The 16,073-nt window shown below is 34.1% G+C and overlaps 1 protein-coding gene across 10 annotated transcripts; it reads left to right on the top strand.

Annotated features, from left to right (window-relative positions):
* The first annotated feature begins 226 nt into the window (after nucleotides 1-226).
* LOC112283623 (protein CHROMATIN REMODELING 19) lies at nucleotides 227-8,338 on the top strand. Of its 10 annotated transcripts, none has more exons than XM_024522576.3 (15): nucleotides 334-486; nucleotides 1,756-1,849; nucleotides 2,293-2,401; nucleotides 2,622-3,567; nucleotides 3,687-3,804; nucleotides 4,147-4,187; nucleotides 4,549-4,799; nucleotides 5,001-5,181; nucleotides 5,501-5,713; nucleotides 5,967-6,143; nucleotides 6,283-6,441; nucleotides 6,698-6,778; nucleotides 6,950-7,086; nucleotides 7,346-7,564; nucleotides 7,859-8,338. In XM_024522576.3, the coding sequence occupies exons 4-15, from the start codon at nucleotides 2,671-2,673 to the stop codon at nucleotides 8,037-8,039; spliced, it is 2,655 nt and encodes an 884-aa protein (XP_024378344.1). In that variant the 5' UTR covers nucleotides 334-486; nucleotides 1,756-1,849; nucleotides 2,293-2,401; nucleotides 2,622-2,670; the 3' UTR covers nucleotides 8,040-8,338. The 10 variants fall into 10 exon arrangements, with proteins under 10 accessions (XP_090107639.1, XP_024378341.1, XP_073390816.1 ...); XM_073534713.2 differs by lacking the exon at nucleotides 334-486 and adding an exon at nucleotides 1,420-1,553; XM_024522573.3 differs by lacking the exon at nucleotides 1,756-1,849 and having other exon boundaries at nucleotides 235-486.
* Nucleotides 8,339-16,073: the final 7,735 nt, after the last annotated feature.

Below are 16,073 nucleotides of genomic sequence, written 5' to 3'. Positions count from 1 at the left end.
AGAGCAAAATTTATTTGGGAGTAAGAAAGCATTTGAGCCACGCTGCGGTGGAAAATACGTGGAGTGGGCAGGGAAGAGGCTGCGTCGGGCAGCATGGGCAGGGGGGATGCTGCCCGTTCAGCCGAAGTCGTCCGTGGTGGTGACGTGGCAATTAGGGCAACAGGATCCCGGGCAGGGCCGGGGGGTGGGGGGGTCGGTTTCATTTGGGTTTGCCGTCGCAAGAGTTGCAACGCAAAAGGGAAGGCAAGGCAAGGGAAGGCAAGGCAAGGGAAGGCAAGGCAAGGGAAGGCAAAGAGGGCTTGGGTGTGTGTTTTGACGTAGGCAGAGTACACTCTCATAGCCGTGTCTCGACGTCGGTCTCTAACCCTAAGCAAAGCAATCAAGCAAGCAGGCAAGCAAGCCACGTCCCAGGAGCACAGCTTTTCTCCCATCTACACGATCATGCCTGACTGCCTTCCTTCCTTCATCTCCACTTGGTTTGTTTAGGTTTGTCACTAAGACCACTACTGCTCATCCACCCCCACCCCCCTTCCGGTATCGACGATTTCCAGCTTGACGCCTTTTATAAAATCCCGTAATCCTGCTGCTCCACGCCTCGGGTTAAGCGTTCCCGATTTTTTTTTATTCTCACTTCTTTCCTTCTTAGTTTTCTTCCTTTCTTTCTTTTTCTTTTAGCTAGTCACCAGAATTAAGCTGTTATTGTTGCATGTTTAATTTGGTGCGTTTAGGCGTGGTGCCTGGCTTAGGTTGGATGATTAGCGCAAGTGTTTTTAGGTTGTCGCGGCTGGCCTGTTTGTTGTGCGTCTCGCGCGCGCCTGGTCCCTATTAAGAAGCTGCTTGAGTGAGTGCTGGGGTTGGGGTTAAGTTTGTTGAATTATTGATCGTCACGTGGAATTTTATGGAAGTTGCGGGAGTGCAAGAGGTGAGAGGTTCGTAGCGAGGGTGTAGAATTGGTTTACATTTGTTCGGATGAACCCGTTGGTCGGTTCTTCAGTTTGGTGTTTCGGAGACTGTTGAATTTCGGTGCTTAGGTTTAGTAGGTTTCGGTGGTCGTTCAGCTGAGAGTCGGTTGACATGCCTCTGCGGGGAGGTTCAACTGTCATGATCTGCAGTGGACATGTAGTAAATAATCTTATCGGCGTCTTTCTTTGTTTGACGAATTCTTTCGTGGTATCGTAGATGTCTTTGTGGTTCGAAGTATTGTTGTTTTTCATAGCTTCTCTTTTTAGTTGATCTTCATCTCTCAGAACTCTTTATCTACTCTATTCCCTGAATAAAGATATTTTATGGTAGCTCCAGCTGATTGCTTTGCTTCTGTTAGTTCTTAGCGTACATCCTTGTGTTCGAGTCAATTGGCTGCAAGTTTGTTTATTCTGGCCCTGCCTTGTGGCGCCTTTTGCAGTTTCATATGTCTACAAGTTACGACCGAATCAGTCCTTCTAGACTTAGTGTAGTACAACCCCTTAACTTTTCAAGGTTCTCTGATTGAGACAATGAGGAATTTGTTTCTCCTCAAAAGGAGTTGCCCGGTTTCAATCAAGTCCAATGGAAGTGTGAGGTTACCAACTCCAAAATAGTATTTAAGACTAAGCAGTATTTGCTTCATCTACTTTCTGTCCCAGTTGAATGTGTTTTCCGTTTGGCGATTCGGAAATTCAAAGCTTGAGGTTTGAAACCTATAAAAGAACCTTTTCCGGCTCTGCATTGTGAAGGACTGAATTGCGTTTGAACTTTTAAGTAGTCGTGTGTGCACAGGGCGAGGTTGTCAACTGTGTCTCATGTCCCACATCTTTCGGAAGTAGCAGTCAAGGGGAGTTTTGGACCTTAGGCTCGGCATTTGTAGAATCAGGTTTGCTGAAGCATTCATTGTTAGCCTACTCTTTAGTTTGTTTATCCCAGCTTGATATTCGATTGCCCTTAGGAAAGGTTTAATGTGGACTTCAATCACATCAGTAACTTAAAAATAGTAACCTTTATTACGTGAAAAGGTTGTTAGAACGCTACCTTGTCTTGAAAGTACGACAGATTTTTAATCTGTATCTTTCTTGTATGCAATTCTCCCAACTGGTACTTTCTGCTACTCTTATTTTTTTTTCTGTTTCCTCTGTAAGGTGATTTTATTAGTATTCGTTCATGGATCCATTACAAAGCACGTTGCATTGGCATATGGTGATGGACATAGCCCATCTATGTGATTGCTTGTGGTCCTCAGAGTACGTTGATATGCTCGTCATATTTAAACTTTGCTCACCCCTTTTCTTGAACTGATTCGGGGGGCTTGTCAAATTGCAGCTCTTACGACGGATTATTGTCTGCCCAACCCAACGTGAACAATTATCATGCGAAATGGTTTTGTACTCCTGTACTAATAGGGACTGCTGGTGTTAAATTGTTGCACCAAGTGAGTTCGTGTAAATATTTAGCTGTTCACCCGCGCAGGATCATTATCCATAGGTTTGGAAGTGGGAAAGCTGCCGTCAAACGTGTATGCTGCGGGTTGTTTTTATTTGGAAGTTCTTTTGACTCGCAGTTTTTTTGGTCGTTATTGAGGTTGCTTTTTAATACAAGCAATTGATTTGCCCCCTCAAGCCTGTGTTGCTAAGCACGTGTTATATTTTTAGATCTGGCCCGAGAAGTCAAAACACTGGTGAATAGCGCTTCGCATCCAACATGAGAGGTCATATTGAGGAACTCTCAGATGCTGAAGGTGGAAACTACAAAGTGAAGGCTTCTCGAGTACCAGGCAAAGCTCTTGATTCCTCTATACCAGGTGTCCCTAGATCAGAGAAGAGGGGGCCCAAAATAATTTTCAAGCTTTCCAATGGTCATTCTAAGAATGGTCCCGTACAACAGGAATCTGTACCAGTCAAACCTCGACCTCGAATCATAATTAAACGACCACAACGGCCGGTAGAGCTTGATGACGAGGCTCCTCCTTCAGAACCACTCCCTAGTTCACCTCTGTTTGAGGAGTCTGAAGACGAGAAACCCAAGCCTCGGAAGCATGAAAAGAAGCGGCACAGGAAGATTGGGGATTATATGGAATACCCTGAAGTATGCTCCCCTTCTTTTCTGGATTCTGAAGAAGATGAAGGTGTACTGGAAGAAGATGAGGAGGACGCAGAAGAAGAGCAGTCTCGAAAATCTAAAAAGCATAAAAAGAAACGACGTAAGAAAATCGAAATGGTGGACGATAGCGATGATGAAGATTTTGATCCTATGGTTGAAATGAGGAGAAAGAGATCTACCAAAAAAGCTGGGGATTCTCTTGGAGCGAGTACGCCAACGTTGCCGAATCTACTAGTAGAAAGGATAGATATTCTTGGTGATGAAGCCACCAACAAGAATCTCCATGAAATTTCTAGACCGTCTGTAGCTGTTCCGCTCGTTACACCAGGTCTTGGACAGCGTTCAGATGATAATCCAATTATCAAGACCCTTCAAAAGTGTCATCGAATTGCAGCTAGTTTGAAGAGTGAGCTGAAAGCGACCAGCACCTCTGATGACGCTGTTGGTACGGACCGGTATGCAGAAGTTGATGCATCTGCTGCGAAGATTGTTTCTCAGGTATGTATTACAAGATATGAATCAGTTTCAATCTCAAATCAAAGGTCAACTTACAGACTAGTTTTCTCCTGCCACGAATTTACCAGATTTTCTTAACGTAAAACGTATCGTGTCATCAGTCAGATGTATGTGCTGCCTGTGGAATTTGTGAGAACGATGGCAGTCGTGTACTCAAGCCTTATCAACTTGTTGGAGTTAATTTTATGCTGCTGCTACATCGCAAGAATGTCGGAGGAGGTATCTTTGTCATCTATGACTTTCTTACACATTCGTGAAGTTAAGTAGTTTTCTAAATGTGGTGTGATTTTAGTGAAGCTTCTTAAATGAGAATGTTTCTGTAGCAGGGTTAGAAGAAGGGCATTTAGAAAATGTTACGTTGGCGAAGTTGATTCGGTTGAATCAACCAACGTCATGACTTTTCTTGTTATTGTATGTTTTTATTTTTATTTTTTTATATATGTATGTTTCAGGATTGTCCACTGCAATATGTTAAGTGCAGGTGTGTCAGGATAAGCAAAGAAGTCAAGAAGCTATCAACATATTTGTAATGGTGTGCTGATTTTTAGTTGTTGTTTCCAGCTATTTTGGCAGATGAAATGGGTCTTGGGAAGACTGTTCAGGTTAGATTGCACATTCCGCTTGCCTTTACAACTAATCTTCTATACTCCGTATTGTGATGCTGATGTTATTTTATAGGTTAGTTGACGTGGTATCTGCTTCCCTGAATTTGAGCTCTCTTACTGCGGCCCCTACACTAAGTTTTGGCGATGTTAATTTCTATTTCCTGGATGAAATCCTTGTTCTCTCGGTTCCGTTGTTTGAAATTATTTCAGCAGAGTTATTGTGTCAGGATTCTAGCCCTTCCATCACGAGCAGCCATAAGTTATCATTTTAACAGTTGATTAGTGAAGGTTCAATTTTATTTCATCATAAATGCTTGTTCAATTCACTTATGTGTGTTTATTTTCGTTGTCTGGCCAGGCTGTTGCCTTTCTCGCACTTTTAAAACACCTTGACAGAGACCCAGGCCCTCATTTGTTAGTTGCGCCAGCTTCACTGCTGGAGAATTGGCTTAGAGAGATAAAAAAATGGTGCCCAGCGTTCACAGTTGTGTTATACCATGGAAACGAGAGGGCCGTACAGTACGAGAGGTTGCATCGTGCTGCCAAGGGGAAGGGACCAGCACCTTTCAACGTTATGCTTACTTGCTACTCCCTCTTTGAGCGGCAAAGGTCAGTGAGTTCTTTAGATTCTTTGGTTATTTTATTTCGAGCCTCTAATCAGGCACTGTCGTAGCAAGGTCTGTTCAAAGATGCGTATGTAGTAATATCATTATTTGGTCTCATCTCTTGTTTGGTTCTGAACCTTAATCACATGTTCGAATTATGGTTATTGGGTGCTGTTATGAATTTGGCTTTCTCCATGTTTGACAGTGAGCAAATGAAAGAAGATCGAAAGTTTCTGAAGAAATGGAATTGGAGCACCGTGCTTATGGATGAGGCACATTTACTCAAGGATCGTGGCAGTTATCGCAGCAAACGATTACGTGATGTTGCTCAGAAGGCTAAACAACGTGTCATGTTGACTGGAACTCCGCTTCAGAATGATTTACAGGTATTTTTGTTTGACCAAGTCACTTTCACGCCTCAATGCAATGGTGTAGGTGACTCGCTACAAGGACCTAGTACTGCTTTTCTTAAAAGATGAACCGAAGTATTTCCCAGAGAGAGGATTTGGTAGAGACCCATCTCCTGGATAGTTCCTGTTTTCTTGTATGTTTTCAGCAAATTGGTGAATCTCCGTCGTTTGCAAGTTAAAAACTTAATAAAAGTTGACTTTGAATACACAATGTTAGCATAGACATCTTGTCCTTTCTCCTTAAACTGCAGAATGACATTTCTGCCATGCTGATCTGGTTTGTTTCATGTGACAGGAATTATGGTCACTTCTGGAGTTTATGATGCCAGATATATTCGATACTTCGGGTGTAGACCTCGATCAGTATCTTGGAACCAGAAATTGCACAACTGGTGTTTTAGCTCAAGACAAGGACTTGATTAATCACATTAAGGCTATTCTTGGTCCTTTCGTGTTGCGACGCGTTAAAAGTGATGTTATGAGACAGCTTGTGGCCAAAACTCATGAGGTACCTCGCTACATTAGTCATAGTTGGTTACAATTCTTTTTGTAGCTTGTTGTCTTTGATCTCAGGTTTTTAAAGTCACAAATCTGGCATCCACTGCATTTGCTGTCAGAATGATCTTTGTTTAGATTGTTTAATAAAGTATCATTAACAAATACTAGCTTATAGTACTGGTATCTGACTCGTTAATCTTCTCATCCTGAACAACCTAAAGCAAGAGAAATTGTTAATGAGCCCCGCCGGTATATGTGTATAGGTTGTCTCTGTTGATATGCTCGAGGAACAAGCTCTTGCTTACAAGCAAGCTGTAACTGAGTACCGGGCTTTGGCAATGGCGGCACGAGCATCGAAGAATTCAAAGGCTAATTCTACCAATATACTGGACTGCCTGGCTCGTCGACAAGTGTCAAATATTTTCACTCAGCTCAGGAAGGTCAGATTGTGAATCACATGCTTTAATTTCACATCAATTTAGGTAACTTTAGTGAGTTATTCTGCGTTACTCCCTACATTCTGCGTTCTAGTGAATTTTCTGCAAATAATTTTTAACGTGACGAAATCTCTTCGGACAGCTTGGCAATCATCCATTGCTCATCAGACGGATTTTTACGGATGAAACTGTGAAGAAATTAGCTAAAAAGTATCACAAGATGGCTGTGTTTGGTAATGAGTGCACTGTTGAGCGTGTACAAGAAGAGTTGAGCAACTACAGCGACTTCACTCTCCACAGAGTTTGTCCAGTAACCTTTAAACCTGCTTCTATTTGATGCGAAGAGTGCAAATAGACAAGAATCAGTAGATAGAGAAGTTGTTGGACCAGTTTCGCAAGCAATGTTAGGTTACGCTATTATTTTTTAATCAGTTGAATTGATTTTGTTCCACTTCTATATTGTGTGGAGAACTCTCAGTCATGGTTGTGTGTAACACCTGTTTTACCTATTCGTGTACCCAAACATGCTGATGTATCCGTCCTCTTGTCATATACAGATGTGTTTGGTATATGGCGGAGTTCCTGGAGGTCAAGGAAAGCTAGATGATCATCATGCTTTGGCATCTGCCAAGTGTCGAGTGAGTATCTACACCTGAACTTACCCGTCGTTTCCAGTAGTTCAACATCCCCCTTACAATGTTATTTAAGCGTCCTGAAATGGCAAAGTAGAGAAATGGAAGGTCCGAAATCATCCCACATGTCATCAACAGTGATTTTGTTAAAACATAAGTTTGTGGGTAACCCCGCAGGCTTTGGTAACTCTTTTGCCACAGCTAAAGAAGGAAGGACATCGTCCTCTAATTTTTAGCCAGTGGACGAACATGCTGGATATCCTGGAATGGGCACTTGATGTGATTGGACTTCGATTTACTCGTCTGGATGGAAGGTACGATATCTTCCTCTTTTTAACGTCCTTGCTGTGTAGAATTCATTGACGAGTATTTAGGAATCTTGAAGACAATCCGCTTATTTTAGATTTAGTGGGTAAAATATATATTATATTTGGAGGTTCTGAATGATATTCCAGTTCTTGCCATTCCACAGTAGGTTTCCACCCTTATGATTTAGGTTTCGAGATATTAATTTTTGATGGCTAGAAGAGCGTATTTGATACAAAAATGCTAATTTTTTCATTGTATGAACAGCACCCCTGTGACGGAGAGGCAGAATCTTGTGGACGAGTACAACAATAATCCAGATATCTTTGTCTTCTTACTGTCAACTAGGGCTGGTGGACAAGGCCTGAACTTGACTGGTGCAGATACTGTAATCATTCATGATGTGGATTTCAATCCACAAATGGATCGTCAAGCTGAAGATCGTTGCCATCGAATTGGACAGACAAAACCTGTGACTGTGTATCGGTAAGAATAGTAATCACTTTGTGTCACAAGACGATTCTATCTTTAATTACTTTGATCAGCATAGTTTTTATGATTATTTTCATCTTTAGCATCTTTAGCAACTATCTTTGAGTTGAAAGGCACAGTCTAACTTCAATTAAGGATGTAACGTAACACGTAAATTGCAGTTTTCAGAAAAAAGTAGTGATGAAGAATAGTGCAATTTCAAATAAATCCCTCAGTTTAGTATGTTAAGAAGAAAGCGTTAGAAAGATTAGGACTTTTTCCTAAGCGTGTTGCTATTTTATTCTGCAGGCTTGTTACCAAGGGTACTGTGGACGAGAGCATATTCAGAATTGCTCAGCAGAAGTTGGTCCTGGATGCTGCTGTTCTGGAGTCTGGCGGAGACAAGGAATCTGCTACCGTCCAGAATGAGCGTGATGTACGAACTATGGGAGAGATTTTGTCAGCCCTTTTAGCTGCCTCGACATCATAATTTTTGTAAGTTTAGGTTCGCAGATTGGAAACCACTGATCAAGTTGCTACTCATTGTCTGTGTACTACCAACTGTCACATATCGAATCAAAATTAAAACATTTACTGGGCTCTCCTAGTTACGCTTAGGTTTAGTCAGGTGCACAAGATCATGTTCATAAGAATTTCTGTCGAGGCCATTGGATGAGCCTGGTTACAAGCTAATGGGACTGAAACCCTAAAATTGTCTACGGAATTTTGCAATTCATTCCTTGATTGCTATTTTAATTGAAGACGAGGAAAATTTCCTTCTTTACCGTTGGTGGCGAGCGGGGATATCGTTTCCGCAGCTTTTTAAGAATCGGTGACGGTGTTACAACTTTTGAAGTTGAAGGGACAATTGTTTGCTCTTATACTGTACAGCTAATAAAACATGTCACAGATGCTATGTAGATTTGTCTAGTTGTGGGGACCCTTTCTCTCAGGCATTTGGAGTTGTGAATAAATAAACCTCACGGTTTAAAAACAAAAAATGTAGTAAATATGAAACAAGATTTCCATCCTATTCAGAAATAAATTTGTTTCTGCCTAAATTGCTTCAAAAAAGTTGTTTTTCAAATTAAGCTTCAGTTCTAATAATCAATGTGAAGGTATTTGAGATTTTTTGAATTTAAAATGCCAAAAACATTCAATCTTAATTTGGGACCCCAATACTATTTTTTAAACTATATGTGATTTTTTGAAAAACAGAACACAAAAGTTCAAATAAAGATCTTAGATATCTTAGATTTCTTTTTAATTATAATAACAATTCATGTGGTGTACATATATATACAATAAGATTTGTAAAGTATACCAATTATGCAATTAAAAATCTTGTTTAATCAATGCTCAATCATAACCAAACATACTTGAAAGTTTTGTGGATTGAATTGTACATGACATTCATAAATATCTATGAAAATACTCTTATTTAGGAAATCTCTATTGTATCAAAATATTAAACCAAAGACATTGTAGTTAATATTTTTAATTACACAGAAAAAACTTTGCAAAAAATCGTAAAAAATTAATTTTTAAGAGCTACAAGTCCATATATCGTATAAATTAGTTTTTTCTTAATTTTTTTTCCAAATATAGTTTTTTAAATTATAAAATATATACATATATATACATAATCTATCAATTTAGAGAAATAAAATTTGTATTTATTTGTTTAGTACTATTTTAAATGTTTACAAACTACAATTTTGTTTTAAAAAGAATATTTTTATTTTATATAATGTTGGTATCTTTTGATACTTTTTATTATATTTTGATTTAAAATATATGTAGACTTTAATCTTATATTTGTGAATAAAACATATCTAGCAATAATTACTAAATACATTTTTTATTTTATGATTAACAAAACAATAAAATTTATATAATGTGAGTGTCCAATTTAACCATTTTAAGAAGACAAAGACAATCAATTAGCTTATATAAGATTTTTGCATCCACCTAATGGAAGATTAAAATAATACACAAACTTTCTAAAAAATAAATCAAGAGATAAAAGTTGAATAATACATTTGAATCTATACAATACAAAAATACAAAAGTATCAAAGAGATGAATTTACACAAACTTATAAGATGACACTATATTTTTGTATAGCAAAAAAAGAAAATAGAAGATTAAAAAAGAGAACACCTACTAAAAAAAATATTATAAAAAATAGAAAAAATATCATACATATTCTATAAATATATTGAAATATCAATAATACTCCTATATTCTTAATAATAGCATATATATACCTAGAATTATTGATAATAGTATAAATATCTTTAGAATTGTTGATAATAGCATACGTATCTTTTACCTTGATAATGTATTAGAAATCTGACAATTCTATTAATGTTTTGTCTTCATATGGGCTAAAAACAAATAAGATCTTGCATGATGTGCACTCTTCGGGAAATTGTCAAAAAAATAAGGAGAGTGCTACAGTTGCTCAATAATGTACAACATACTATGACTCTCTCTTCTGCAACATCCTATTTGGAGTGCGATTTGAATGGTGATTATTTAAGTTAATGTGCAATGTTTTAGTTTGTATGCTTCACAGAGCTAATATTGCATATTGAAGCCATCATGATTCTCTTAGTTTGAAGTTCACAATTCTTGTACAACAAATTATTAGTCTAAGATTAAAACATGTTTGTATTGCCTACCTATTGATTCCTTACTCCATTAGTAATATAAGAACACAACTTTGATGTAGAACTTATTGTCAGTCAAAATGACTTATTGTACATTAAAAGAAGGACTAGGAATGAAAAGTGTTGCTATGATATTGTGATGTGATATATTGATCCACTAGTTGAATGCTGTGTCTATATTCTAATGAAGATGTTGTGTGTGCTTTCCATGTATCAGAAAATGTTTGCTTTGGCTTGTAGACAATGTATTAATCCTATAGGAGCTTGAGTTAGTTTCTAGACATGAGAAGATATCAGTCCTTGCAAAGAACAAGTCTTATAATAGTCAAATATAAAATAATGTTGCCACACATAAAATTACAAACTACAAATAGCCTTGGATTGAAAATAAAGGCTTCATTTTCAAAACAAAATATAGAAGAATCCTAAACTATCCATTGTCAAGGACATAAATATCAGAGAACTGAAAGATCAATTCATTCATTTGTTACTTCAAAAGTCTAAAGAATTATTCAAAGATAATATAATATTAAATTAAAATAGTTATTACCAAAGACAAGACGTCTAGAAAGTCATGAAATAAGACTAAGGACTAGAAAGGCATTGATAAGAGTAAAAAAGGCTTTACTCTTACTTCCATATATATATATATATATATATATTATTTAACTAGAAGCTATGTGGGAATGTTCTATAGGACTTCTAACATGTATCAAATTTGCAAGTCATGTCTTAACTTACAAGGCAAGTTTCATATATGCTCACCATATTGTTAGCTTGTACCACAAGCTATTCACATGTGCAATACATGGCTAATTTATTGGCCAAGTTTTTAACCTATCAATCAACTATAAACATATATAAAGTCAAATATATATCTATGAAGCTTCTAAAACGTTTTTTTTACAAAATAATATTAAATCTACTTACATTTACCTACTACCTAGTACTTCTTATTTAAATAAATATATATATTTATGATATTACCCCTCTTCTAGGGACAAGTTCTACGAGGAGTAGTCATCACATATTGAAGAAGTGCAAGATGTAAGAAATTATGTTTGTTACATATTCTAATCTTTGTAACTTTTGATGGCAGTTCAACCATTAATATTGTTTCATATCAAGCAAGAAGATCAACTTGTCATTTAATTATTATTGAAGCCTTCCTAATTCTCTTCAAATAAATCATTTAAAATACTATCAAGATCTTGTTTCTTGTAGAGCAAAGATTTGATATTCTTCATCTTGGTATTGATAGATGTTGTCAATGAAAAACATTAACCTTCTTTGTTGCATTTGTAACATATTTGACAAACTCCTATGTACATTCACTAATATCATTTTCTTGTTAATGAATAAGATATTCTAATCTATTTTGGTATTGTTATATAATAACATGGCTATTAAATAAAAGATTTTTTTTATTACTATTATAAAAGAACCTAATAGAAATATTTAATAAAAAAATAAGAATAAATAATAGGAAGGTAATAAAAACTTCAATCTTTATATTGTCTTTTTGTAGAAGAAACTTCTATTTACTTTATAAAAGAATAAAATAGCCAAATCAAAGTAAATAAGATTAGTAATTAATATAAGCATATTTAGGAGAAGATTAAGAATAGATTTTAACAAACATTACCTCAAATATAAAGAATTGATATCCAAAGAAGATTGATTGTGAACAAAGGTTGAAATTAGACTCTAAGGGACAAAACCATGCACCTGCAGTAATATTAGGCTTCTTTGATTGATTAAAGAGTGGAATTTATAAGAAGACTTATGAGAGGATTTTCGAGAGTTGTTTTCATGTGATTTGAAGATATATTGAGGTTTTGAATGCTTTTCAAAGTAGGAGGTATATTTAATAGTTTTGGATTTTAAGAAATAAAAAGAAGTTCACAAATTTAATATTTTTTGAGTGTTGTAGCATATTTACATGTGAAAAATTGTCAGTTTGTCATTATGTTTGTTGCAAATGTATGTAATAAATTTGAAGTCAATGGAATAGTTAGATTGAAGGTTGTGAGAGTTTTTGTGGATTATGGTCTCAAATAATTAAAATTTAGTATTAGAAAGGATTTTCACAATCATGCAATATTTGCCATTTGATTGAAGCAAAAATTGGTGAGAGCAATTTAGATTTGAATACTTACAGACAGATAAATTTTTAGAGCAATTGAATTATTCAAAAAGGAACAACCTTTAATGGGAGATTAACATTCAAGTTGGAAAAGGAGGGTGGCCAACATCTAAGAGGTTTTGGAAACTTTTCTTTCAATTGATGTGTTTGATTTTAATTTTTTTTTTAAGATTATAAATTATTTATAGATTAAAGTCTAGATGAAAATTTAGTCAAGATCAATGGTTCAATTAATATTTATTGAGGTTTCAAAATTAAATTAATAATTAATTAAGATTTATTTAGGAATTATTTAGGATTTGATTAAGATTTAAGATTTAATTAAGATTTAGGATTTAATAAAGATTTGACTAAAATTTGATTAAGATTTGGTTAGAATTGATTTAGGATTTTCATAGGATTTGGTCTAAGATTAGGATTTAGAATTTGAAAAGGATTTCATTAAGATATGATTCAAAATTTGATTAGGATTTTATTAAGATTTGATTCAAGTTTATTTAAGATTTAATTAGAATTGGTTTAGGATTTCATTAGGATTTAGTTAGATTTTGTTTAAAATTTATTAAAGGTTATATTAGGATTTGATTAGGATTCAATTAAGATTTTTATTTTTAATATTTAAACTTAAAAAATATACTTTTTATGATTTGTTTATTATATTTTTTAAAAATATTAATTTATGATTTCTTTATGTCCATTTTGTAAATTATTTAAGACTTCTTTTGAGATTTAATTAAAGATTGATTAACATTTTTATAATTTAATTAGAGTTTTTTTAGAATTCTATTAGAGTTGTTAGAATCTTCTTGTTACAAGTTCCATTTTACCGTTGTCGTATTACGTGTTGTATTGCTTGGAAATGCACCAGGCAATTAATTATAAAAGATGAGGTTGTGTTTCACAAACTTCCAAGAAACCCTAATAGGTTTCATCCATATGAGAAGAATATAATTCAAATACCAATTCAAAAGTGCTAAAAAACACTCTTCTTGGTAGTCTCTTTCACACATAAACCTCAATTATCTTGTTACTTTCATATTTAAGTAATTTAGATTTGTCTTGTAAGCCCTAATCCTAATTAGTGACCTTTAACAAGCTGTAAATTCTAATCTGACCTTTCAATTGATGTAAAATTTTATATGCAATTGTCAATGTAAGTCTTCCATACGCTTAAGAATTTTCAGCCCAATCCAACTTACATATTTTCAAAAAACCTCCAAAAACTACACTGATGTCACTCAGTTGCCAACTTGAAAGATGAAGCAAAAATTCCAGCAGTGATTTCTCTTTCACCAACCGTTAACTTTGATTCAAAATTGGTTTGTAATTTGATCTTCAAGTCTTTCAATACTACGCAAAATTTCATTTTGATCCAACAAGTAGATCTCCAAATATCATAGAAATCCTACTCAACTCCAAACTGCCAACTTTCAATATGTACTTGTACCAAAATCCACATATCTCTCAATTGCATTGTTGGATTACCACAAAATTTCACATACACTTAGAACACTTAATTATCCAAGCACTACCAAAATTTGAACTATAGATATGATACCAATTTTACGAACTAGATGAGAGTGCTAGCCCTGATTTTATTGCATAAATCTCAAGTTGCCAATATAAACCTTGACTTTCCACAACAATTGCTAATCCTCTTTAAATCCTATTAAAATCAATCTTATGTCTCTGGAAGAAGCTCTAACCTAGCTCTCAAATCCTAATCTCCGATCTTTGAATAAAATCCTATTTTGTCCTAAGCTATTGTTTAGTAGCCAAAGGTATGATTTCAATCCTATTTCACAAACGGTCAACCCTTGGATATCAATCTAACCTATCCTAAGGTTTTTTTAGTCCAATCCTATCTTCAACTTAATCCTAATATCAACTATATTAATTATTTACCTCTTCTAACCTGATTTTATTAATTTATGGCCTTTTTAAGGTAGTAAAAGAATTTTTATATCCTAGAAGGTAAAAATACTATTTAACTTTTATCTACTTGCTATTAGAACAAGAAAATAGGCTAAGAGGCTTTCATAAAAGCCTCATTAAAATATATTGAATTCTTGTTGAACTAATATAATAGAGTATTAATTAAAAAATCATTTTTAGTCATATTTTCACCATATAATTGTGTCACAACACGACACCATCTACAACTAGGTATCCAATGCATTCTTAAGCAAACTTCACAAAATACAATAGCATTGCCTTGAATATGAGACTTTTTTAATTTTATATTCTTAATTATTATCTACTTCTATATAAAAAGGTAGTATTTGTCTTTTATCCAAAAAATTCATTGTCTTATATAATTCAAGAAGAGATATATGGAATACAAGATAGATCTTTATAGACTCTATTAGATACAATTGATAAGCAACATGATTGATTTGTTCACATATAAGAAATGGTCTAAGCCTATAATAATCTAATTTATTATTATCATTGCTGGTCTTGATATTAATTGTGCCTTCATTGTTATATGTAACTCAATTAAATAATTTGCCAAATCTTTTATTATAAAAATATTAACTTTTGATGAGTCAAAAGCATCAAATCATGAATGATAATTATAACTAGTAAAGAAAAATATTTTTCGCCTAAAAGAATGTATTGTATTATTATAAAAAAAACTTTTCTAATAATAAATAAATTTTTAAATCATCTTATTTATAATTAATGATACACCTCAAATACTATTTCAAAACTTGTTTTACATGCTCTATATGTCCATCAATTTGAGGAATAAAAATCAAAAGATAGTTTTATTCTGCCTTTAAAATCTTGAAAAGAATTCTCTAAAGTCTTGAAACAAATTAAATCTTCATATCCAATATAAAATCATATGACAATCTATAATAGCAATAGATATTGTCAATAAAAATCTTGGTTGTTTCTTTACTTATGATAGATTTTGTACATGGTATATAATATGTGATCATATTAAAATAATCTACTATCATAAACATAGAATCATAAGAACTTGAGATTTAAAGATTCATGATAAAATCCATAGAAACAAAAGATCGTATTTGTTCTAAAATAGGTTATGGCTTAAGATGTCTTTAAGATTGATGATGAGGAGTTTTTGATCTAGAAAAATGTTATATGATTGTACAAATCTTCAAATGCCTTTTATATTTGAGGCCACCAAAAAACTTTAGATATTAGCTTCAAAGTCTTGTTATATCCAAAATGTCTGGTTGTTGAAAAATTGTAATGAACTTGAAGAACATGTAATTATGCTTTGTCTTACAGAATGTATAATCATTCCTTGAAATAGAATAGGTTATTTTTTAACTCAAACTTATAAGTCTCATAAGACTTAAGAAGATTATGTTTAATATCATGAATAAGAAGATCATAGGACATATTCAATTGAACTTGCTTGAGAAAGATTGAATCAATAGTCAATTTTGATTTCATTTCTTGAAGTTAAAAATGCTCTAACTACAATTAAATTATTCTTTGTTGATTAAAAGTTTTTTTTTTTTTTTTTTTTTTTTTTTTTTGATATATCATAAGAACATTTTAAAATGATGTTTTACAAACCTTATTGAATGAATAAGTGAACTTGAAACCAAATCTTGGTAAAGACATGCTTCAATATATTTAGCAATAATTCAAAATATGTGCCATCATAAAATACTCGAGGTTCTTTTGATCCATACTTATATAGTGACTAGGCTAAAAGTTC

This window comes from Physcomitrium patens, chromosome 6, assembly GCF_059467195.1.
Source record: "Physcomitrium patens ecotype Gransden chromosome 6, ASM5946719v1, whole genome shotgun sequence".
NCBI lineage: Eukaryota > Viridiplantae > Streptophyta > Bryopsida > Funariales > Funariaceae > Physcomitrium > Physcomitrium patens.
Note: the sequence above shows the minus strand (reverse complement) of the source record. Positions and strands in the feature narration are given on the sequence as shown.

Coding starts and splice junctions, on each gene's coding strand:
- LOC112283623 (XM_090251513.1), top strand. CDS start 2,671: ATGAGAGGTCATATTGAGGAACTCTCAGATGCTGAAGGTGGAAACTAC. Junction 5,714..5,966: donor TTGTGGCCAAAACTCATGAG/GTACCTCGCTAC, acceptor ATATGTGTATAG/GTTGTCTCTGTTGATATGCT. Junction 6,442..6,697: donor GCGACTTCACTCTCCACAGA/GTTTGTCCAGTA, acceptor TGTCATATACAG/ATGTGTTTGGTATATGGCGG.